This window comes from Nicotiana tabacum, chromosome 7, assembly GCF_000715075.1.
Source record: "Nicotiana tabacum cultivar K326 chromosome 7, ASM71507v2, whole genome shotgun sequence".
In the NCBI taxonomy this organism is placed as follows: domain Eukaryota; kingdom Viridiplantae; phylum Streptophyta; class Magnoliopsida; order Solanales; family Solanaceae; genus Nicotiana; species Nicotiana tabacum.
In genome coordinates this window covers 43,154,090-43,179,613 of record NC_134086.1, presented here as the reverse complement: position 1 = coordinate 43,179,613, position 25,524 = coordinate 43,154,090, and the positions used below count along the sequence as shown (strand labels likewise).

Here is a 25,524-nt window from a genome sequence, read left to right as displayed (position 1 = left end):
ATTTATCTAAAGATGTTTCAATGTTAGTCTTGTTCAAATCGAGTGAAAAGGATTTCAAAGTTCACTACCAACTTCCAAAATTGCAAAGCACGGAGTGGTCAAAGCATACTAAGGATGACACGATGTAAGAGGAGGGTACAAGGAATCACCGGAAGTCTCATCGATGGAAGGGACTGGTAATGCCATGGGGGATGCAAAGTTTCAGATAAAGGGGTCAGAGGTAAACAACAGCGGGAGTATAGAATGCTCGGCTCATCAAAAGTCATGGGGTTTGAAAGTCTGGTCAGAAAGTCAAAGCGGTTCAGGGCCAGTTCAGAGAAGCCAGTCAGAACAAGCATTGCAGCAGAAAGATCTTCAGCAAGAATGCCATCAGCTAACCACCACTTTAAATTTACAAAATTTTCTTTGATTGAAACAGGGGCAAAAAATTTGTTGGATTCGGAGAAACTCTCCGTGGATAAAGGCAGCCACCAAACAGGTTTGATTTTTGATTTTCAGGACCCCCCTGGAAAATGGGACCTAGTTTAAATGTTCAGAAATAGCATAATCTAGCATAAATGCATCCCAAAGGAATATAAGTTGCCTTAGAAGTATGCATGTTCAAGATAGGATTCAATTAGGAGTTTCCAGGACCCTCTTGAATAATGGGACTTAGTTTAAGAGTTCAATTAGATAACAACATTTAGCGTAAAGTCTGTTGTAGGGTAGTATAATTCAGCCATAAAAGTTGTCACTCTTAAGATGAAATTGGATTTTTTATTTTCAGGACCCTCCTGGATAATGGGGAGTAGTTTAAAGATCCTCTTAGATAGCAAGGTTTAGCAGAAGTCACACCTGTAGAAGATATAACTTAGGCTTTAAATTGACATTTAGTTAAGAGTTGTCAGGAGCCCCCTGAATAAGGGGACCTAACTTTCAAATCCTTAGTAATACTGGGTAATATGATTTAGTTTTACAATCACATCTGTCCCCAGCCACCAAACTAGGGCAAAAAATTTTCTTTGTTTTTGTCTGGTTTGTTGAAGTCAGGATCCCGTCTGGAGAGCAGGGAATACTTTCAAGCATAGCAGTCAGGATCCCGCCTGGAGAGCAGGGAATACTTTCAAGCGTAGCAGTCAGGAGCCCGCCTGGAGAACAAGGGAGTACAATTTAAAGTTTTAGTTTTCAAATTCTTTGCTTTGTTTATTTTGAAGTCAGGAGCCCGCCTGGAGAGCAGAGAATACATTTCAAGTTGAAGTCAGGAGCCCGCCTGGAAAGCAGGGAATACTTTTAAGTCAGCAATCAGGAGCCCGCCTGGAGAACAAGGGAGTACAATTTATGTTTGAGCTTTCAAATTCTTTGTTTTGTCTATGTTGAAGTCAGGAGCCCGCCTGGAGAGCAGGGAATACTTTCAAGTCAGCAGTCAGGAGACCGCCTGGAGAGCAGGGAATACATATTAAGTTCAGCAGTCAGGCACCCACCTTAAGAAGGGGAAAACATCTCAGTTTACAATTCAAGGTGGCAACAAACGGATGTCTCCGAAAGAATGAAGAACAACAAGGCAACAAGAAGCACAAGATCAAGTTTGAAGATATAGATAGGACTTTTGTAATCCATAGATCATAGCCTAGTATAGCTTCTTGTTTTATTTTGACATGGTGTAATAAGGAGGTTCAGCAAGCAGTAGCAGCAACAACAACAACAACAGTGAAATCACAACTTCATAGTAGTCCCAGCTACCAAACATTCCGGAATTACACTGACCTGATTCCTTTTTAGCCAAGGATATTTAGGCAACCTCAGAAGCAGGGTGCGGTCAACTCTTTCAAAAAATGCTTCCCACGGAGTATTCAAACGGGCAAAAATCGCTCGTATCCGCTCACTTTTCTTTGCACGAAAACTCTTCGTGTTTCCGAGCAAAGAGGGGCAGCTGTGAGCACGTAATTTTTTCCCTACATTAATTACTCTCACAATTTCAGAACAAAATAATTTCTTTTCATTATTTGCAATTTTGTGAATTTTGTGGCATTTTGTTAATTATTTGCATTTTTTGTCTGTGCATTTCGTTTGTTAATTAATGAAAAATACAAAATACGATGCATTTGCATTTAGGATTTAATTTTTTGCATGTTTGAAATAATTAGTAATTTAGTGTTTTATAAAAATGGAAAAATTACAAAAATAGTTCATTTTTGCACTTTAATTTTAATTTCTCGAATTTTGTTAGCTTTCTTTAATGTGGTATTTAATTATTTATGTTAATTATTTTTAGATTTTAATTAGTCAATTTGATAGGATAATATTAGTTTTAATAATTAATTTAGGTTTTATTTCTAATTTTGAAAAAAAAAAGAAATTTGGAAATTGAAAAAAAAAGACTCAAAAACAAAGGGAAATTCGGATTTGGGCCATTAAATCTCCTTCAGCCCAATTGCCCCCAGATCTGTACAATTCCATCCCAAACCCGCCTCTACCCGGTCCGGATCCCCTTTCAAGCGAAACGACGCCGTTTCGACCAATGTCAATCTGAGCCGTTGATCCCCACTTGATCGAACGACTCGGAACTACAGCCTGGGGAGTATGTATATGTCCGAGTGCACACCCCCCCTCAGTTTATCGTCCCAACACCCCCAACTTCAGAAACCTGCCCCCTAAACCCTAGTAGCCACCCAGAATTCCCCACCGTCCGATGGCGGCGCCGGCGTCCAATCGCCACCGAATTAACACCATGAACTCCCTTCCACCTTCCCATCCCAAATCTCCAAACAGTTCCTCTCAAATCCCCCTCTATCGCCTCGAATCTCAGATCTGAGGTTAGCGCCTGAAACCCTAAAATTCCCAGATCCACCCAAAATCACACCATGCAACCCCTCATCTCCTTCCTGCCTCAAATACGTGTTTGTTTCATTTCAAAATGGTCCGTCAGTGGTAGAGCAGAGGTCTGGATAGCCAAGTCTCTCCTTGGGTTCCTTTATGGCTTAGCAAGGTCAAGTGAACCCAAAACCGTCATTAATCATTTGTCTCCTGTTAAGGACAACCGATTAATGACCGTTAAAGGTTCACTTTCTTCTTCAAGGTTTTTCGAGTTCATGCAGTTCTTGCCGAAACAGGTTTGGGATAATTTCCTTTGCATCGATTGGTTTCCTTTTGATCTCTTCTGTTTGTTTGCTTGGTTGTTTGTTTTTCCAGTTTTCATCCTTCAGAATTTTTGTTCTTGCTTAATTGCATTATGTTCTGGTTGTAAGTTTGTTAGTTAAATTGTTTGCTTAATTGTCAATGACAATCAGCTTCGTAAGGTTTGAGTTTAATTTGGTTTCAATTCATGAGATTTTCTTCTTTCCGTTGGGTTTCATTTCACATTTGTGAATTAATTTTGGAACTGAAGCATTGAGATTAGTGAAGTATGGTTCATCGTTCGCATTAATTCTTGTTTCAAGAACATTTTCTGAATTCATGTTTATGTGTGAAGGGTATTCAAGCTAGTTTCTCATAATTTCAATAGTTGTTTGAAAGTGTCAGCCCGTTTGTTTACTGTTATTGTGATTGTGAGCATTCAAAATTTAAAGGGTGTAAGTGAATAATGGGGAACTTTAGGGGGTAATTTTGGAGATTGTTTCAACTTGAAGAATCTTTAATAACTGATGGGAAGCTTCCTAAATGGACAGCTGCCCAAAATGGTTAGGGAAAACAGGCTGCAAATTGAAAATATCTGAAGGAAATGGACAGCTGTCCAAAAATCGGTTCTAAAATGATGCCCTATGAGGGTATTTTGGGAAAAATCTGACTGCCTTGCCTTGGAAGGCACACAGCAGACCCTCAACCTTTAAAATGAAGCCTTCTTCTCATTCAAAATAGTTTTTTTTACACCTTAGAGAGAACAAAAAGGCTGAAAATACAGGAGAAATCAGAACAACTGGAAAAAACAAAAATCACTGTTCCATTGAAAGTTTTTCTGTAATTCTTGAGGCTCTCACTTCTGAAATGATCTGTGAACAATCGAGGGCTAAAATGGTTTGAGCTTGGTTGGTTTTCAAAAGTTTGGTTCAAATTTTGGCTGTTCTTTTTGATTGCTGGGTATCAGTGGTTATTTCTGCTGGTTTAAAGTTGGGTCTAAGGCTGGTTTCATTGGTCATTTTTGAGCTTACTACTGCTGCTGAGTTTGGAATTTTTTTCTGTTGCTGCTGCCTACTGATCTTTACTCCTTCTTGCTTTCCCCTTATTACCAGGTACATGATCTCTGAGTTCTATCTAATGTTAGGCCTGATTCAAAGATGAAATGAAAATCTGGAAATTTGAGCATAATGTCACCATTGTTTGCTCATAGATTTAGCTTTATTTTGTTTTAATTGCCTTATTTTGGAATCATATAGTGCATTGTATTCTGCTGGTTGCAGATAGTATCCCTCTGAGAGCTGAATTTGTTTGTAATTGGTGGGTGACTCCATTTTTTATCAAATGTCTCATAGCTAAATGTTGGTTTTGGGCATGTTGAACTCCTATCCCTGAATCTGATCCTGGACTATCATAGAAGCTTGATGAACAATATGTTTAGTCAAATCAGTAGTTGTGCTTTACCATCAATCAAGCAAATCGAGTAATGTAGGCTGTACGAAAGCTTCTTTTGCTGCGTAATTTATTTGAACTGTCACGGCAGGCTTGATGTACTTAGACATCAAGAAAAATGTTTCGAATTCAGTTTTATAGTGTATTGGACAAGAAAATGTTTCGGCTCGTCACTTCAGGGTCTGAGACGTATATAGAACTACCTTGATTATCTGTAAACATGTTAAATATGAGTCAATTGTTCAAGTTCAGATTCACTTACTTAGTAGTCTCATGAGGTGTACTTTGTTGTTGAAATGGTTTAATCAGGTGTAAGGTCCCGCGTAATTGCTTTTTGTTGAATTAGCTGAAGGGTTGATTTGTTTGAATGTGATGGTCTGATGTCCAGGATCTCGGGTCTTGATTGGCCTTGCGTCAGTTTATTTTTTTTTTAAAAAAATTCTACTTTGCCTTGTGGTTTGGATTTCGAACCCATGTTGAGACAAAAGGGGGATGGCTTGTACTCACAGTTTTTTTGTGGGCTCATGATTAGAGCCCATTTGCTCCTCTTTAATCCTGAACGGACGCACCACTTAAGTAATTGGGCCTGTCTTATTTGGGCTCTCTTATTGATTGAATAAGTGTCATTTTGGTGACAGCCTTGTAGTCGAACGAGCTCGGATCAAGTCACTCATTCGATAGTAAGGGTTCAAATTCCATTAGTGCTTAATTAACTGGATTCTGCCAAATAGATTTGAGACAAGCCATAGTCAGACACTTAGTAACAAATGGATCTTGTGTTGATTTCACAATGTAGATGTAAATAACAAATATTCGTGGAGAAACCCTTAGGGCCATTTAAAATACAATTGTGATTGTGTACACATTCGCGTGACATGATTACAATTCTAAAAACCAATTCGGAGTATGCGTTCGCGCAACTTCGAACAAACCTTCTTCATAATAAAAATTGGTTCTCATAGGTTATTAATTAAATTAGCTCATATAGTCCGAGGTGCGTCGTCTGCCATTTAATCATGCAAAATGACAAATGTTTGTAGTTTGCTTTAGACACGCGCGACTTTGGCAAAACCTTTCCCTATTTTTTTAATAATAAAATGTTATTAATTGTGGACACGTTCGCGTGACATGATTTTTTTCACGCGCCAAACAAATGGGTACACGTACGCGTGACCCGTTTCGAGATAATTTTCTTAATTAAAAAGCGGTAAAGGATAAATGCTCATAGGGTCTAAAGTCAGTAATTAAACAATTTTAATAATCCAAGTATGATCAAAGCGACCGTGCTAGAACCACGGAACTCGGGAATGCCTAACACCTTCTCCCGGATTAACAGAATTCCTTACCCAGATTTCTGGTTTGCGGACTGTTAAACAAAGTCAATCTTTTCCTCGACTCGGGATTAAACCGGTGACTTGGGACACCATAATCCCGTTTCGATTGTCCTTTAATTGGAAAAACTCCCTTATATTTATACCCTTTGCGGGGTGTAGTAAAAATGAGGTGTGACATCCACGACGAGTTAACATTTCGACAAGCTCGAAATAACACCCCTACGGCCAAGGGCCATCGCCAAAAAGAAGAATTCGGCCCTGTCCGAATCAACCTTCGGCCTCGTCCGAATCAACCTTTGGTCTCGTCCGAATCAAACTTTGGCCTCGTCCGAATCAACATTCGACCTCGTTAACATTTCGACAAGCTCGAAATAACACCCTACAGCCAAGGGCCATCACCAAAAAAAAGCATTTGGCCTCGTCCGAATCAGCATTCGGCCTCGTCCGAATCAACCTTAATCAACATACGGCCTCGTCCGTATCAACCTTCGGTCTCATCCGAATCAATATTTGACCTCGTCCGAATCAACATTCGGCCTTGTCCGAATCAAAATTCGACCTCGTTAGAACCACGATGGGTTAACATTTCGACAAGCTGGAAATAACATCCCTACGGCCAAGGGCCATCACCAAAAAGAAGAATTCGGCCTCGTCTGAATCAACATTCGGCCTCGTCCGAATCAACTTTCGGCCTCGTTTGAATCAACCTTCGGCCTCGTCCGAATCAACATTCGGCCTCATCTGAATCAACCTTTGGCCTCGATCGAATCAACCTTCGGCCTCATCCGAATCAACCTTAATCAACATTCAGCCTCGTCCGAATCAACCTTCGGTCTCGTCCGAATCAACCTTCGGCCTCGTCCGCAACCTTCGGCCTAGTCCGAATCAACCTTCGACCTCGTCCGAATTCACATTCGGCGACCTTGACCGAATTCACATTCGACCTACTCGCTCATCCAGATCCGAGAACACGAATGACCTCCTTCGATGCCGCCATCCCGGCCGTGATGACCTTCTCTAACTCTACCATCTTCTCGATCGACTTATCACACTAGTCATTGGCCCTGATCGAACTCTGCTAAAGTTCAGCCCGCGGGGATACCACTTTGACCTAAAGATCGGCACCCTCAGCAGCGATCCACACTAGTTGACCTCCCCATCTGATTTTCTCGAACTACGATTAATGAAGTCCGCTCACCGAGCTTGACCACGAGACGACCTCAATAAGCGGGGAGACTAACTGTATGGGTCAAAATTAGATTAGAGAAATTCAGCACGCGGAGATATAAGGTCGAGGTCAGACAATCCTCAATTAGGTCGAGGTCAGACAGTCATCAATAGCCGAGGTCGGACAGGCCGAGGTCAGACAGTCATCAATAAGGCCGAGGTCGGACAATGATGAAATAGGTAGTTTGCTTTGGAATCCTCAAAGGGAATATTCTACTGAATATTCCCTCTAATTGTACTTTTTTAGGATTTTCTATGGATACCCCTTATAAATAGGAAGAGATGACTTCCAAAAAGGTGGCTGGCTCTCTCTCCCTCTCCCTCTCCCTCTCTCTAGAAAATATGTAAACATACCTCTTTAAAGAAATTAGAGGATCTGTGATCCCAAACCTTCATTAGATCCAAAAAGGGTCTTAAGGTTCTTGTATCTGTTATCATTCGTCTTTATCAAATGAAAGAGGATCTGCTCCACTCAATATTTGGTGAATCTTTTCCTTTATTTATATTTTATTTCCATTTAATGTTACTTAATGCATCTTTCTTTATGCTATTAAATCTTTCCATAATCACGACCAATATTTATACTCGGTTATGTTTTTCTATTCATATTATTCATCTCGGATCTAGAGTTAATTATCTTTAACTAGGATTTACCTCTTCATCTTTGATTGATTTGTTCAAAAAGGTCTTAACATCTTTTGAGTCAAACAATTTGGCACCGTCTGTGGAGCTTTTCTATTTAAAATTTTAGTTTTCTCTAAATCTAAAATTCAATTCTAGTTCCACTCTCTGTTCAATGGTGTTTTGGCATCTGAATTCTGCCGCAAAAAATTAGATTCCGTCCAATTCTCGCTGGTAAATCCCTCATAATTCCGATGAATTCCATCTGCCTTTAATCGCCATGAATCCAAAATAATATGACTATTCTAGATATGGAGCATCTTAAGGGAAGCCAAGCTAATTTGATACATACGCGGGCATAGAAGTAAATGAAACGAAGCCTAACAACGCACATTTCTATCATTTAATTAATGCTCTCCACTTCCCACCTTTTTCTCTTAAAGTGCACTCAAAAGGAATGTGTGTTGTCGGCCTCTAGGTCCAATAAATATGTTTGCTCTCCAAAGCTATTTGGAAAGCCTTGGGAGTTCCTGAAAATGAATTAGGCAAGTTGATTATAACTTGGTCAAATGCATAGAATCTAGAACTTGCTGTTGTAAAATTGTAGTTCAATTTATTTTATTTACAAAAGCATTTCTATATGTGTTTGCTGACGTAAGAAGGAATACAACAATTGATGTCTTCCTTGCAAAGATTTGTTTATTCCTTCTTTACAGTGGCCCAACATTATACTTGGCAGCTAAATTACCATGGTTGAGAGGTGTGGTTCTGCACAGTGGCGTCCTTTCAGGCCTTCGTGTGCTTTGCCATGCCAACTTCACTTTTTTGCTTTAACATTTACAAGCATTTTTGAGGAATGCTAAGAGAGAGAGCTTTGGCGACATTCTCTATCTATAGCTTTAGTTTGACTGAAACTAGTTCTCAAGTATGGAGCACGGCGAATCATCCTCTGATATAACTCACAAATCACCGTCAACCAAGTCACAAGGACTTTCCAAATAAAAGAACAAAGGCTACGAAAATATCAGGCAGGAATTCATAAGCTACTTTCCGAGTTTGACGAGTATCAACTAAACCGGATACCCCGAGCACAAAACATCGAAATAGACGGCCTTGCCAAATTGGTAGCGGCCACTGAAAGCATAACCGGAGAAGAGAACGTGATCAAACTGAGGTAACGAATGCTTTTATTTTGTTTTAACTGACTATTTCTCCAAGTGGAATAAAAGTAGGGGCAATCACCCGAGAAACGCGTCATATTCTCCAGCACAAGAAAAATTAAGCAAATTGGGACTCCCCCAGGAAATGCATCATATTATCCAATGCAAACAAAATTAAGCCAACTGGGACTCCCCCAGGAAATGCATCATATTCCCAAGCGCAAGCAAAATTAAGCAAATTGGGACTCCCCCAGGGAACACCCTTTAAGGCCAAGGGCCTCCAAAAAAAAGAAGAAAAGGTCGACCCGTACGGCTAAGAGCTATTGCCAAAAAAGAGGAGGTTGACCCCGTACGGCCAAGGGCCATCGCCAAAAAAGAGGAGGTCGACCCCCACGGCCAAGAGCCATCACCAAAAAAGAGGACGTCGACCCCGTACGGCCAAGGGCCATCGCCAAAAAAGAGGAAGTCGGCCCCCATGGCCAAGAGCCATCGCCAAAAAAAGAAGAGGTCGACCCGTACGTCCAAGAGCCATCACCAAAAAAGAGGAGGTCAACCCCGTACGACCAAGAGCCATCGCCAAAAAGAAGAGGTCGACCCCATACGGCCAAGAGCCATCGCCAAAAAAAGAAGAGGTCGACCCCGTACGGCTAAGAGCCATCACCAAAAAAGAAGAGGTCGATCCCTACGTCCAAGGGCCATCGCCAAAAAAGAGGAGGTCGACCCCACGGCTAAGAGCCATCGCCAAAAAAAGAAGAGTTCGACCCCGTACAGCCAAGAGCCATCACCAAAAAAGAAGAGGTCGACCTCGTTCGAACCACGACGGGTTAACATTTCGACAATCTCGAAATAACACCTCTATGGCCAAGGGCCATTGCCCAAAAGAAGAATTCGGCCTCGTCCAAATCAACATACGGCCTCGTCCGAATCAACATTCGACCTCGTTCGAGCCACGACGAGTTAACATTTCGACAAGCTCGTAATAACACCCCTACGGCCAAGGGCCATCGCCAAAAAGAAGAATTCGGCCCTGTCTGAATCAATATTCGGCCTCGTCCGAATCAATCTTCGGCCTCGTCTGAATCAACCTTTGGCCTTGTTTGAATTAGCCTTCGGCCTCGTTCGAATCAACATTCGACTTCTTTAACATTTCGACAAGCTTGAAATAACACCCTACAGCCAAGGGCCATCACCAAAAAGAAACATTCGGCCTCGTCCGAATCAGCCTTCGTCCTCGTCCGAATCAGCATTCGGCCTCGTCCGAATCAGCCTTCGGCCTCGTCCGAATCAGCCTTCGGCCTCTTCTAAATCAGACTTCGGCCTCGTCCGAATCAACCTTAATCAACATTCGGCCTCGTCCGAATCAACCTCCGATCTCGTCCGAATCAATATTCGGCCTTGTTCGAATCAACATTCGGCCTTGTTTGAATCAACATTCGACCTAGTTCGAACCACGACGGGTTAAGATTTCGACAAGCTCGAAATAACATCCCTACGGCTAAGGGCCATCGCCAAAAAGAAGAATTTGTCCTCGTCCGAATCAACATTCGGCCTCGTCCGAATCAACCTTCGCCCTCGTACGAATCAACCTTTGGCCTCATCCGAATCAATCTTAATCAACATTCGGCCTCGTCCGAATCAACCTTCGCTCTCGTCCGAATCAATATTCGGCCTCGTCCAAATCAACCTTCGACCTCGTCCGAATTCACATTCGGCGATCTTGCTCGAATTCACATTCGGCCTACTCGCCCGTCCAGATCCGAGGACGCGAATGACCTCCTCCGATGCCGCCATCCCGGCCTCGACGGCCTTCTCCAACTCTACCGTCTTCTCGATTTACTCATCAATCTAGTCATTGGCCTTGATCGAACTCTGCTAAAGTTCAGCCCGCGGGGATACCACTTTGACCTAAAGATCGGCACCCTCACCCGCGATCCATACTAGTCGGCCTCTCCATCTGAATTTCTCGAACTACGATTAATGAAGTCCGCTCACCGAGCTCGACCACGAGACGACCTCAATAAGCGGAGAGACTAACTGCATAGGTCAAAATTAGATTAGAGAAATTCGGCACGCGGAGATATAAGGTCGAGGTCAGACAGTCGTCAATTAGGCCGAGGTCAGACAGTCATCAATAGCCGAGGTCGGACAGACCGAGGTCGGACAGTCATCAATAAGGCCGAGGTCGGACATTGATGAAATAGCTAGTTTGCTTTGGAATCCTCAAAGGGAATATTCTACTGAATATTCCCTCTAAGTGTATTTTTTTAGGATTTTCTATGGATACCCCTTATAAATAGGAAGAGAGGACTTCCAAAAAAGGGGCTGGCTCTCTGTCCCTCTCTCTCTCTCTAAAAAATATGTAAACATATCTCTTTAAATAAATTAGAGGATCTGTGATCCCAAACCTTCATCAGATCCAAAAAGGGTCTTAAGGTTCTTGTATCTGTTATCATTCGTCTTTATCAAATGAAAGAGGATCCGCTCCACTCATGATTTGGTGAATCTTTTCCTTTATTTATATTTTATTGTCATTTAATGTTACGTAATGCATCTTTTTTTATGCTATTAAATCTAGCCATAATCACGACCAATATTTATACTCGGTTATATTTTTCTATTCATATTATTCATCTCGGATCTAGAGTTAATTATCTTTAACTAGAATTTACCTCTTCATTTTTGATTGATTTGTTCAAAAAGGTCTTAACATCTTTTGAGTCAAACAATATATATGCTCATACATCTGTTTCATATTCATGTTCTGGAATATTGGCACTGGACTAACCTTTGTCAGCATCCACAATATTTCAGGCCCATGCACATATTGTTTGGAGGAAATATACATACATATTCTTTACATTGCATGCTATTGGATAAAAAGATGAATAATATTGAGAAAGCTTGTGGGTCCACAGATGGATCTGGCACAAGCGCAATAAACTAGCCGAACACCAAAGGGGCGCTATAGCCTTTCGACCTGGGGTTCAAATTCAAAACTTTCGATACGAAGTATATATTTATATGTAAAAATTTATCAAAATCTTAACATATATTATATTTAAACCCATAGTTTTAAACACTAAATAAATTTAATGCTAAAGATCTTAAAAGATGAACTCATTAAATATAAATCTTGGATCTGTCTTTATCATGTGAAATAATATGATCTGTACACTTCTAACAAGGTTTTGAGTTCGAGTAATACGAATGAAAAAAATCTGCTATGGAATATTTTCTCCTTTGATGTACCTTACCGGAAACAAATTCGAATTAGTTGGCGCCCTAATATATATGAATATCGAATAAAAAAATGAAAGAAACAAATGAACAAGCCGACCCCACCATTACTGCCGAGTGCCGACGCGGTCGGCATCTACAACTAAGCCACCATGTGGCTTCACATATACTGTGTGATTATCTACACGTACTTCACTTATTTTTATACTGCTTAAAAGTTCCAACAATGAATCCACAACTTAGACGTTGTGAGTAATGAATTATAATAGTAAATTACTCCTCCATCGGACCACCGGACGGGGGCAAAGAAAGTATCATTCTAACTCACCTTCTGCTCTCTGCTCAAGTAGGGACACAAAGGCCGCGCAGGCGAACGAATAAAGAAACACCTCAGTTAAAGGACGAAAAACTACTGCAAAACAATTGTGATACCGCCCGTCGGTGATACCTCCAAGCCGAAAGGCGAGAGTCAGACAAGGAAACTACAATACGTGCACAGAACGAACCTAAGCGAAACAGCAACGTTTCACATTCTCTGACGCTGCATCCTCTGTTGTGAGCAATATCAAACGGACTGGGACTCTCCCAGAAGATATCTGGCTCTCTAAAGACTGGGACTGACGACGGGCTATTATTTCGATAAGTTCGAAATAACACCCTTTAAGGCCAATGGCCTTCACCAAAAAGAGAAGAGTTCCACCTCGATCGAACGACGACAGGTTATTATTTCGATAAGTTCGAAATAACACCCTTTAAGGCCAAGGGCCTTCGCCAAAAAGAGAAGAGTTAGACCTCGATCGAACGACGACGACAGGTTACTATTTCGATAAGTTCGAAATAACACCCTTTAAGGCCAATGGCCTTCACCAAAAAGAGAAGAGTTCGACATCGATCAAACGACGACGTGTTACTATTTTGGTAAATTCGAAATAACAACCTTTAAGTCCAAGGGCCTTCACCAAAAAGAGAAGAGTTCAACCTCGATCAAACGACGACGGGTTACTATTTCGATAAATTCGAAATAACACCCTTTAAGGCCAAGGGCCTTCGCCAAAAAGAGAGGAGTTCACCTTTATCGAACGACGATAGCTTACTATTTTGATAAGTTCGAAATAACACCCTTTAAGGCCAAGGGCTTTCGCCAAAAAGAGAAGAGTTCGACCTCGATTGAAAGACGATGGGTTACTATTTTGATAAGTTCGAAATAACACCCTTTAAGGCCAAGAGCCTTTGCCAAAAAGAGAAGAGTTCGACCTCGATCGAACGACGACGGGTTAATATTTTGTTAAGTTCGAAATAACACCCTTTAAGGCTAAGGACCTTCGCCAAAAAGAGAAGAGTTTGATCTCGATCGAACGACGACAGGTTACTATTTTGATAAGTTCGAAATATCACCTTTTAAGGACAAGGGCCTTCGCCAAAAAGAGAAGAGTTTGACCTCAATCGAACGACAACGAGTTACTATTTTAATAAGTTCGAAATAACACCCTTTAAGGCCAAGGGCCTTCGCTAAAAAGAAAAGAGTTCGACCTCGATCGAACGACGATAGGTTACTATTTTTATAAGTTCGTAATAACACACTTTAAAGCCAAGGGCCTTCGCCAAAAAGAGAAGAGTTCGACCTCGATCAAACGACGACGGGTTACTATTTCGATAAGTTCGAAATAACATCTTTTAAGGCCAAGGGCCTTCGCCAAAAGGAGAAGAGTTCGACCTCGATCGAACGATGACAGTTTACTATTTCGATAAGTTCAAAATAACACTTTTTAAGGCCATAAGCCATCGCCAATGAGGAAGTGCGAAATATTCCCAAGGCCAAGAATCATCGAAAATTTCAAAAGATCGGGACTCGCCGTGCGGAAATCTATCTCGCACCGGAATCACGCGAAACGAAAACAAGAATAGAATACAAAGCAAATAACAGCGAAAAATTCTCCTTTATACAAAGTCTCTGTGAAAATGGTCGCGGATTACATGAGACCCAAGTCAACAGTCTAAAATAAAGAAAAAAATAAGGAACAATGACAATCGACTACGAATGAAAAATTGGGAAGAAAACAACCAACGAAAAACAAATCAACACCACTATCCCTTTACTCTGCGTCATCATCGCCACCCTCTCCACTGCCATCTTTGAGAAGTTCTTCTTCGGCATCTGCGCCCCCATTAGCTTTAGGCGTCGCTACATCATACCCGCAATTGACGCCAGCCTCCCGCGCTTCTTCATATGCAGCCTCAGTCACAGTACCCGCCTCCACAAGCTCTTATATATATCTTGCTGGGCTTCGGCGTAAACCTAAAGCTCGTACATATGGTGGGGAACGATGGTGGAGGAAGATTCAATCTGAGCCAATAGTCGCCCATTTTCTGCCTTTAGTGCTGTGACCCGATCTCCCAGAACTGCTGCCTCTTGATCAATCTCGTTGATGCACTCCTCGAGCCTTGCCTCCATTAGGGTAGCCGTCGCTCTTTCCGACTCCTGTTCGGACTGGAAAACGCGGATGGTGTTCTCCAGGGCCGTTGCCCTCATCGAAGCTGCGGAACAAGTACTCTCGATGCTCTCCAACCCAGTGACCTTGTTCTCCAGCGCGGTCAATTTCCCCATCCATTCCACTCTCAACACCTCGACCTTGATCAAGTTCTGATCCATCTCCGACTGCATTGACCTCAATTTCTCCTGTAGATGCTCACATTCTGCACCAACTCCCTTGCCCAAATCGAGCTCCTCGTCCTTCATTCGAAGTTGCTTCTTAAGCAAACTCCTGCTGAGGATAGCTTGCATTAACTCCTGGTCCCTTTTCTCCAACTCCTCACCAAGAGCCCGATTACCGGGGTTTGTCTTCAGCCGCTCATGCATCTCACGACACTTGTTGCGGTAGCGACGGTATTTCTCCAATATCTTCAAGAAAATTTTGGCCCGAATGTTGGTCCTGCGAATGCTTTCCACTTCCACCATATACGTCTGAAAAATGTAAAGACGGGTTAGAATCGTATCATCAAGAAAAGTGAGGGAAAAACAAAAGTAAGAAAAACATACCCTTAAGCCCATAGTGGCCACCTCATCCATCAAATCAACATCAGGAATAGACCGAAGGGCCGCATTCTCGGCTACTTAGCATAACATGCTGAACTGCGGCACCAGATCCTCTGTGTCCCCCAAAAAGATTGGTATCCGAAGGGATCTCAAGAATACGAGCTGAGCCTCTCGCACGAACCACCGAGTAAGTAAGTCCCTCCTCAAACATCTTGACATCATCAGGGTCGAGGCCCGATTCGGATTCGTAATCGTCGACCACCACGCCTTTCCCTCTTTCGGTAGCCGAAGAGGAAGCACGACCAACTGCAGAGGATGAGGGTACGTTCGAAACTATAACGGTGACCCCAGAAGTCTGATCTTCCGCCACGACAGGTTGCCGACCACCGACAATGGTTGGAATCTCTGATTGAGCCGAGGCAACGGCTGGTTCCGTCCCTACAGGGGGAGCCACAACAACCCCCTCTCCAGATCTTGTCGTAGGAGAGTCGTCTAGATGAATCACTTTTGGGGGCGCAGTCTCAAACTCCACTCGCCGTCTCCTCGACGGCCCCTCCTCTTCCCCAGTAGACGAAGATTCACCTGTCGGGCGAGCAATGTGGGTCGGGACTTCGGCCTGAGAAGTGGCCCTCGCAGGAGTAACCAAGGCCGCAGACTCAACTGAAGCAGCCCTCGACGAAGGTCGGGCGATGGGTACCGCGACAGGGTGAGTAGATGAGGCCGGATAACGAAAATCTAACGAAGGATCCCTTGCTCTCTGCACTATCCCTAACATAGACAAACGACACATAAGAGCTAAGTAAAAAGAGAGGAAGAATAACAAACAGAAACGTCATCTCACCTATAAGAGGCCTGCGTCCGAACCTTTCATAAAAGGTCGACCATGTGCGAACCCTCACTGTATGGGGAAGGATGGCACTCACCCATAAGCGAATACCTTCGACAGGCGGAGGGGGCAATTTCTCAGCTGCAAAGACATGATAAAGTTTAGTACCATAACAGAAAATGATCAGGCATCTCACTGACTAAAAATACAAAAACTTACGAGCAAAGTTCCACTTCTCAGGGAATCCCGTTGGGTCCGCTGCAATTGATGTGCTCAGTTCGCACGTAAAAATAGTTCTCGTAGAAAAGATGGTTAGTCCTGTTGTCCATCTTCACCACCAGACTCTTCGCCCCCGAGGACGCATGTGAATCATCGTACCGCGAATAAGTTGAGGGGCGAAGATGCTGAGCATATGGCCCAAAGTGACGTCACGACCGGCGAGTTCCGCGAACTTAAGCAGCATAAGGAATAACTTGTACAAATACGCCGAAAGTTGGACGGGGCATACCTCATAAAAATGGCAAAAATTCACCACCAACAAAGGAAGAGGAAGTGTATACCCAATAAGAAAGGGGTAGGCGCAGAACATGGAGTACCCGGGGCGGTCGAAATGAACTATGTCGTTCCCCACCGCCGGCCGCATATCAACGTAATTGGGGATTCCCCACCTTTTTTTCAACTCTGCAATGTCACTTTCTCTCATAATGGAGTGGACAGGTTTCGGTTCCACCCCGACGCGAGTACTGAAGTCGGTCAACTCTCTCCCAGGGCGAGGCAGGATCTCAACCACCGATGGGACCTCCTTATCTTCCACCGCATCTACCCCTCCGGTGGCCTGAGCAGCACTTTCCGGTGCCGAAACTGTGGCAGGAAGATCGGTGCGAGAAGAATCACCAGCCATTTTGCCCAGATGAGGCGACAGAAAGGCAACAGAAAGAAAGGACGGAGATTTTCAGTTGATTAAGGGTAAACGAAAACTTGGAGGGTCAGAAAGAAGGTATATCTACCGAATTCTCTCGAGTAAAAGGTAAAGAAATGTGTCAATCGAATGATAAGCTCCCTCTATTTATAAGAGACACAAATCCCCCGAGCATGAAACCCAAAAGTCGCCAATCGAATTTGATAGGGTACGAAACGTTTCAGTTCCCTAGGAACGTGTGTCATAATGGCGGTAACCACGAAATAGCGCTTTGATACCAAACGACATTTCAATTCCGAAACCGCCGCAATGGTCCATGGGTATCGAAAGAACGCCGCCCCTCACCAAAAACCCAAGGAATGTAACTAAGGAATGAAAAGTCAGAAGTCAGATGTCGCTCGAATTCGTAGTAATCATGATCCGTCTGCCGAGCCCAACAGGAGACGACCCCGACAGACGGAGGGACTAACTGTATTGGTCAAAATCTGACCGTCACGACCGAACTAACCAACGTCCCGCCTAGGTAACTGGGTAGTGAAAGATAGCATAGCCCACTCTGCATCCCTTTCCCGACATCCATCGAGTCGGAAGAAGCAGCGCCTAAAGGGATGACCGAGACATATTAGAGGTAAGAGGGCGTCTGCCCCAGTAAAGGACAAGGGTGACTTGACTATATATTGTAAGGGAAAACCTTCGATTAAAGGGGCTGCTCCCTCCTTTCTCTTTCTGAAGCTCTCTTCTTGTATTCTTGATAGGAAAGAAGTAATCTATAGAAGAATATGTAAAGCTATCTCCCCATCGATCGATGGGAAACACAATATTGAATTTCAATAAGATCATTTCATTTCTTTTATCCTATATGCGATCCATACTACTAGCTCTTTGATCTGGAATTAATTATGTTTGACTAAGATTTACCCCTTCATCTTCTTTGATTGATTTGTTCAAAAAAGTTTCGATATCTTTTGAGTCAAACACAAACCACGGCTGACATAGAACAAGTGTGTTATATAAGTAATTACTATATCAGAAAAAAATAACACGTAATTTCTTTCGACATGTACTTTTTTCTTTCTTTATTTTTTTGGCAAGTAAAATATTTTTTATTTACCAAATAGAATTATGTACAACCATCGAAAAAATTGATAGTTGGACAGCAAGCTCCAACTCCAGCTACCACTCTACACTACAATCACCTCAACTAATCTCATATTGACAATCCTAGCTATAATGGATAGAAATTTAGCAGCTCCAGTCATTTTGCAATCCTCTGCTTCATTGCTATTATCAACATGTATTTCACTATGTCGACATCATCTTACTACGTACAAACTACATTTAAAAAAAATGATAAATGCGTGTTTTTTCTCATTGATGCCAATAATGTTTTTCAAATTTTTTTTCAAGTAAGGTTAGAGATCTTGTATCTTAGTGATTGATAAATGTGAAGTTTTAGTAAAGTTTTATTTTTAGAAAATACTAAACTTTTTTAGAGACAAATTATTTACTATTGTTATGTAACAGTAGTTCTGAATAAAGTGCAATACGCTTAACTGAGCATAACTAGTTTAATTATTATTGGAACATATGTAGTCAATTGATTGGTTAAAGCTATACCATTATTTCACACCTTTTGAAAGTGATCAATAATATTTAACTGAAACGAAAGTCTAATTGGCCAACTTAAATTAGTGTAAACAATACCTGGAAAAAGATGTTAGCGTGAGCATATATAAAAAGAAGTTTTGACTAGAATATATTTACATGTCTCTCTAACATTTGACACTGTACTATAGTACCAAATTAAATTTCATTTTTTTTCCGTTGAAAAAATGGCTCAAAACGATGAAGGAAGTAATAGCAAGGAACAAGATCGTTTGTTGCCTATAGCCAACGTTGGTCGAATAATGAAACAAACTTTACCCCCAAATGCAAAAATCTCAAAAGAAGCAAAAGAAACAATGCAAGAATGTGTATCTGAGTTTATCGGATTTGTGACCGGTGAAGCATCGGAGAAGTGCCGGAAAGAACGCCGGAAAACGGTGAACGGCGACGACGTTTGTTGGGCTTTGGGAACTTTAGGGTTTGATGATTATGGTGGTACAATGAAGAGGTATTTGCATAGATATAGAGAGAGTGAAAGTGAGAAAGTAAATCAAGAAAGAATTGACAATCATAGTGAAGAATTGGAAGAACGTCCAATAGGAGGATCTCAGCCAAGAAACTATAATCTCGATTAATTAGGAATAAAAATTAATTAATTATCTCATGTTTTTGTTTCTCTTGATTTTAAATCTCCTTTTTATAATTGTTTCTTCCATAATTTCTAATTACAAAGGTTTGTATTTTTTCGAATGGAATCATGTTGAATTAAAACATTCATCTCATAGTCAAGTTGATTGAATGATTTCTCTATAAAAATTAAATTTGACCTTTTTTTTGGGTATGGATTCACTTGATATTATACTGCAGGTTTGAATTAAGCACCTGCGGTACTATGAATTGAAGCAGACCAGGTAAGTAGAAACAGTAATAGATTAAAGCAGTATTAAGTACTCTCTCTTTTTTTTTTTTTTTTTTGGGGGGTCTAGAATCTATCTGTTTCCATGAAAATTTGCAACTGTATGGTTACGTTTGATATGAAGAAAAATATTATCGAAAAACATTTTCAGCAAAATACTTTTTAGAAGATATTTTGTCACACTGTTCAACACTCTATAAAAGTTAGAAATTACTTCAATGAACTATTGGAGAAAAACATCAGGGGAGAAAGTCATTTTACCTCTTTTGACGGAAAATATTTTTCAAGAAAGTGTATTTTTTTGCTGTTTGGTTGTCAGAAAATGACTTGTTTTGTGAAAAAATTGTCGAAAAATGTTTTCCATGGCACCAAATAATACACCCTATGTACATAGGCTATATACTACTAATTTGGAAATATAAACAAGATTATATGGTTCATGCCATTAGCTAGAAGAGTTGATGAGTACTGATTGGTCTTTAATTTAGGCTAGCTTTCCCTTTCTTTAGGGTTTGTTTGGTTTGAAGTAGGAATTAGGAAAGGAAAAATGGAACAGAAGATGCTGAGCTAGAGCAAAATATACTACTATTATCTTATTCAGTGTTTCTATTCTCGTTCCTTTCATTCCAATCCTAATTAATCAAAACGTTAATTTCACCAATGAGTATATATACTGAAACAAACATCAAAGATTGGTCCAGAAATTTGAAAGGTCATTATCCAAAATTGCCTCAAGGAGTGGTTAAGTATAATCCTCCAAAAATTGATTTCATCTATACAAAATAGTTGAAGGAATTAAATGGACTTGGCTAACATTAGACTTAGATAATGATCATTGGAGATATAAAGCTTAATTTAGTCAATGAACTGTATGGACCCTTGTTAGTGACTCAGATACTAATCGGAGAATTCAAATATCAACATTTAGGGTAAGCTTTGAATGGATCCAAAGAAAAGAAAATAGAAGTTGATAGATGAGACTAATTACTTTGTTTTTAGTCTTCTTTCCTTTGATTTCTATTCCTTGTAGAAGTTATTAGACGAGGATATTTTTTTCTTTCTTTTTTTTCTAAACTTTTCCCAGATTGCATGGGAGTGTTGTATTAGCAAAAATAAGGAGTTTGTTGATACATCACGAGGGTAGAACACACCCTACAAAAAATGAGGCGTAGGCAATTATAAATAGATCGCCCTCTCTAAATAACAAAATGCAAAACTAGCTAATAAAAAAGTTGGCCTTGTCATATTTATTCCTTATGCAAGAAACCTAATCTTTGTCCAGCAAAAAGGGGTCTTTCGCCTGACTAGGCAGCTGATGGTTGGAATAGAAAAAAGCAGGCTGATGGTTGTTCACTGCCATTTTAGCCAAACAATCCGCTAATTGATTCGCCTCTCTATAGCAGTGACTAATCTGGATGTTGGAGGTGTTGATAGCTGATAATAGGTTAAATCTAGGTAATTTGGCGATTGTTTATGCTCCAACTTGATTATATTCCAATATCATAATATGGTTAATTGATGAAAAATAGGCTCTAATTGTGAATTGTATATATTGCAGGATGAAGAGCCTAGGTGATGCCTTAAACAGTTGTGATTGGAACCATTTTGGAGCAAGAAAGACCCCTCAGAGCTGAGTACGCTTGAAGACGAGGAACAAAAGTGATGAAACACAGAACTGGACATGCGCACCCAGGTGCGCGACCGCGCTACTTTTAGCGCGTCCATGACATAATCTCAGCCAATTAGCGCGGCCAGGTGCGCGGTCGTGCTAGTCCAAAATCCGGGAAGAGTTATTTAGGGGCAGAATTGGAAATCTGGAGGAAAACTCACTTAACCTATATAAAGTCAAGCTCGCCCAAGGAAGAAAGAGGAGGCTTTTCATAGTCTAGTGCAAGAAATAGAGAGACAAGAGGCAAGGAGGAGATTTGACCATCAAGTTCTTCTTTTCTTCTCTTGGTTTTTGCTATTTGGGATGAAATTGAATCTATTTGTGATGAACACTAGCATGAGTAGCTAAAATCCATTGTTCTAGGGTCATAGGTGAAACATGAATGTTGTTGTTTGAAGTTTAATTTGACAAAGTTGGTTTATCATATTGGGTTGTTTATTTAATTCTGCTTTTAATTATTTTGCTGAGTAGCTAACAGTGAAATACTATCTACGAATCTTTAGTTGAACTCGAAAGTGGGAACTTAAGATTGCATATAGAATTAAATAGAGCAAGTTTTTGAACCCGGGCCTTGGGGAACGGATTAGCAATTGGGATAGACATATACCCAATTGCCTTGCTTGGTTGAAATTCAGGAATTGTAAATGCATTCTTGTTAATCTTAATTTCATAGACATATAGGCATTGAGTTAACTTGAATAGGCGAGTAAGAACTCGATAGATTCTTATGAGTAACATTAACCCTGTCAATCAACAATCCAGGCAAATCAATTAGTCATTTTAAGCAAAGCACATAACACGATTGTTAGCTAGCCTGTGGCCCTGGAATATCCTCTCCTACTGTTTGTTACTCGAAATTGTTCTGTGTTTGGTTAATTGTTCTAGTTAGATTATTGCTTGGTAGTAAAACAATCACATCTCTATTTTGTGAAAAAAACCTCTTGGATAGACAAATTAATTGAGTTTGAATTAGTCAACAGTTAATCATAAGTGTTCGTGGGAACGATACTCTACTCACTACTCTATTGTTTGACGATCACGTGCACTTGCGTGAGTGTTTTTGGTCGCAACAAGTTTTTGGCACCGTTGTCAGGGACTTAGAAATTAGCTACTTGACAGAGTTGAGTTTTTATTATTTATTTATTCAAGTTTTAATTTTCAGTTCACTTTGTTTGTGCCAATACACGTTTTCTTTTCTTGAATGCGAAGAAGTAGAAGCGCAAACAATCTCCTTCCTCTTGATCCCGAAATTGAACGAACACTTCACAGATTGAGGATGGAGGTGGACGCTAGAACTAGAATTGAAAGAAAGTTGGACATCGTAGTTCAACCACAGCCAATTGAGATGGCAGGTAATGAGGAACGCGCGGTGATCGAAGCCGTAAGGCCCAGTCTGGGTAATATGACTCAGGCTATTGTGAAGCCTGATATCACTGGACACTTTGAGCTAAAACAATACATGGTGCAACTGATCCAATCCATAGGGCTATTTGTGGGCTTACCTCATGAAGACCCGCAGAGGCACATTCAGAATTTCTTGGAAATTACGGTCACTTACAATTATCCGAACGTTTTCAAGGACTATGTCAGGCTGACACTTTTCCCCTTTCACTGATCGGGGAAGCTAAGGAGTGGTTGAATAAGGAGCCAGCGAATTCAATTCGCACTTGGGATGATCTGGCAAGGAAATTCTTAATCAAGTTTTTCCCCACTAAGAAAACAAAGATATTGAGGAGTCAAATTCTTGGGTTTGAACAACGAGCTGGCGAGACACTTCATCAAGCATGGGAAAGGTACAAGAAGATGCTCAGAGACTGTCCTCATCATTGCCAGACGGACGAGGTATTAGGTCACATTTTTGTAGATGGGTTAGATGATGCTTCAAAGATGAATCTTGATTCAGCTTGTGGGGGTAGTTGCATAGCCAGACAGTACAGTGAAATCCAAATCTTGCTGAATAACTTCACTACTAATGATAATAACTGGCAAGGTGATGTTGATTCACGAAAGGCAGTTAAGCAAAAATAAGCTGGATTACTTGAGCTCGACGAAGTGTCAGCCATGAGAGCCGATATTGCAAAGCTGGCCAATCAGATGACTAGGATGACATTATATCGACCACATATAATGCAACATGTATAACAAATTACTATTTGCTGTGAACTCTGTGGTGACAGTCATATGAGTGATATGTGCCCCACAAATCTAGAATCCATCTATTATGTGGGGCAACAGAACAGAGGTCCACCAAATTAGCATGCACAATACGGGAATTCTTACAATCCAAATTGGAGGAATCATCCCAACTTCTCATGGGGTGGAAATCAGTAGAATCAGAATCAGCATAGACCCCAAGGGAGTTTCAATCAGCCTCAGAGACCACCCCAACAAATGAAAGAAAGTACCAATGATTTGCTAAAGAAGTTGTTAATTGACAATCAGCAACTCAGGACCGACTTCAGAAATTTTGAGAGGCAAATGGGGCAGTTAGCAACAAATCAAAACACTAGACCTGCAGGCGCTCTCCCTAGTGATACAAAAAAGAACCCTCAAGTGAAAGCAGTTACACTTAGAAACGGGAGGGAGCTAGAAGAAGTGCCAAAGAAAGAGAAAGACAAGCACATACCTGAGGGAGAGTTGATCCCTAAAGTGACTCACGAGCCAAAGAATGCTGCTGAAATTCCAGAGCTAGTGGAGGCCCCAAGGCCACCACCACCTTTCCCCCAGAGTTTACAGAAAAAGAATGATGATCGCTTGTTCACAAAATTTCTCTCTATGTTGAGCCAGGTTCAATTGAATATCCCACTTGTTGATGTGCTTCGTGAAATTCCAAAGTATGCTAAGTACATAAAAGATATAGTGGCTCACAAGAGAAGAATAACTGAATTTGAGACAGTGGCACTTACTGAGGAGTGCACTTCAAGGGTCCAAAATAAGCTCCCTCAAAAGTTTAAGGATCCTGGCAGCTGCACGATTCCTATGCGCATTGGTAATATTAATGTGGGTCATGCTCTTTGCGATTTGGGGGCGAGCATAAATCTGATGCCCCTGTCTTTGTTCAAACAATTGGGCCCGAAAGCTCCAAGTCCCACTACTGTGATGTTGCCGCTGGCTGATAGATCGATAGCATACCCTGAAGGGGTGATTGAAGATGTGTTGCTGCAGATTGGGAAATTCATCTTCCCTGCTGATTTCATTATCCTCGACTATGAGGCTGATGAACTAGTTCCAATCATATTGTGGCGACCTCTCTTAGCTACTGGTGATGCAATTATCAAAGTGAGAGAGGGAAAGATGACTTTGAGGGTAGATGATGAGGAAGCAGTTTTTAATGTCTACAAAGCAATCCAACTTCCCCGCCACTATGAGGAGCTCTCAATGATATCTGTTGTTGAGGCTGATGAGCAGATTCATTATCCGAGTGTATATCTAGACGATTCTCGAGAGAAAACACTTTTGTTGCTTGATAGCCTGGGGGCTGATGAGGAGGTTTAGGAGATGATGCACATCCTAGATACATCTTGTGCGTACATGAAAGAGATACACCCATTTGAGCCTTTGAATAGGCCAGAGGGACCTCCTACAAAGCCGTCAATTGAGGAAGCCCCAAAATTGGAGCTTAAACCTCTTCCACCTCACCTGCAATATGCTTATTTGGGTGACTCTAACACTTTACCCGTTATTGTTTCTTCTGACTTGTCTAAATTGCAGGAAGAAAAGGTGTTGAGAGTGCTACGTGAGCACACGTGAGCACTTGGGTGGACGATGTCTGACATTAAGGGCATTAGCCCAGCCTTTTGCATGCACAAAATCCTCATGGAGGACGGACACAAGCCGATTGTAGAGCAACAACGCCGACTCAATCCAATTATGAAAGAGGTGGTAAGAAAAGAAGTGATTAAGTGGCTTGATGCATGTATTGTATTTCCTATCTCAGACAGCAAATGGGTAAGCCCAGTTCAATGTGTACCCAAGAAAGGGGGGATGGCTGTAGTAGTTAACGAGAATAATGATTTAATCCCTACAAGAACTGTCACCGGGTGGAGAATTTGCATTGATTATAGAAAATTGAACAATGCCAACCGGAAGGACCACTTTCCTCTCCCCTTTATTGACCAAATGCTTGATAGATTAGCTGGCCAGGAGTACTACTGCTTCTTAGATGGTTACTCGGGGTATAATCAGATTTCTATAGCCCTAGAGGACCAAGAGAAGACCACATTTACGTGTCCTTATAGCACGTATGCATTCAAGAGAATGCCCTTCGGTCTTTGTAATGCACCTACGACTTTTCAAAGGTGTATGATGGCCATTTCTACTAACATGGTTGAGAGGTTTGTGGAAGTATTCATGGATGATTTTTCTGTATTTGGATGTTTTTTTATAACTGCTTGATGAACCTTGATAAAGTACTTGCTAGGTGTGAAGAAACTA

At 41.3% G+C, this 25,524-nt stretch overlaps 1 protein-coding gene across 3 annotated transcripts; it reads left to right on the top strand.

Moving 5' to 3' along the window:
* Positions 1 to 18,653: 18,653 nt before the first annotated feature.
* LOC107782191 (nuclear transcription factor Y subunit B-5-like) lies at positions 18,654 to 21,533 on the top strand. 3 transcript variants are annotated; one of them, XR_001647172.2, is made up of 4 exons: positions 18,654 to 19,013; positions 19,373 to 19,416; positions 20,704 to 20,876; positions 20,980 to 21,533. XR_001647172.2 is itself a non-coding variant. In XM_016603044.2 (3 exons), the coding sequence occupies exons 1-2, from the start codon at positions 18,733 to 18,735 to the stop codon at positions 19,404 to 19,406; spliced, it is 315 nt and encodes a 104-aa protein (XP_016458530.1). In that variant the 5' UTR covers positions 18,654 to 18,732; the 3' UTR covers positions 19,407 to 19,416; positions 20,980 to 21,533. The 3 variants fall into 3 exon arrangements, 1 of the variants encoding a protein (XP_016458530.1); XR_001647170.2 differs by having other exon boundaries at positions 19,373 to 20,876; XM_016603044.2 differs by lacking the exon at positions 20,704 to 20,876.
* Positions 21,534 to 25,524: the final 3,991 nt, after the last annotated feature.

Excerpts from the sequence above, each read along its gene's own strand:
- LOC107782191 (XM_016603044.2), top strand. The coding sequence starts at position 18,733 with ATGGCTCAAAACGATGAAGGAAGTAATAGCAAGGAACAAGATCGTTTG. Across the intron at positions 19,014-19,372 it reads TATGGTGGTACAATGAAGAG|GTTTGAATTAAGCACCTGCG; the intron begins GTATTTGCATAG and ends ATTATACTGCAG.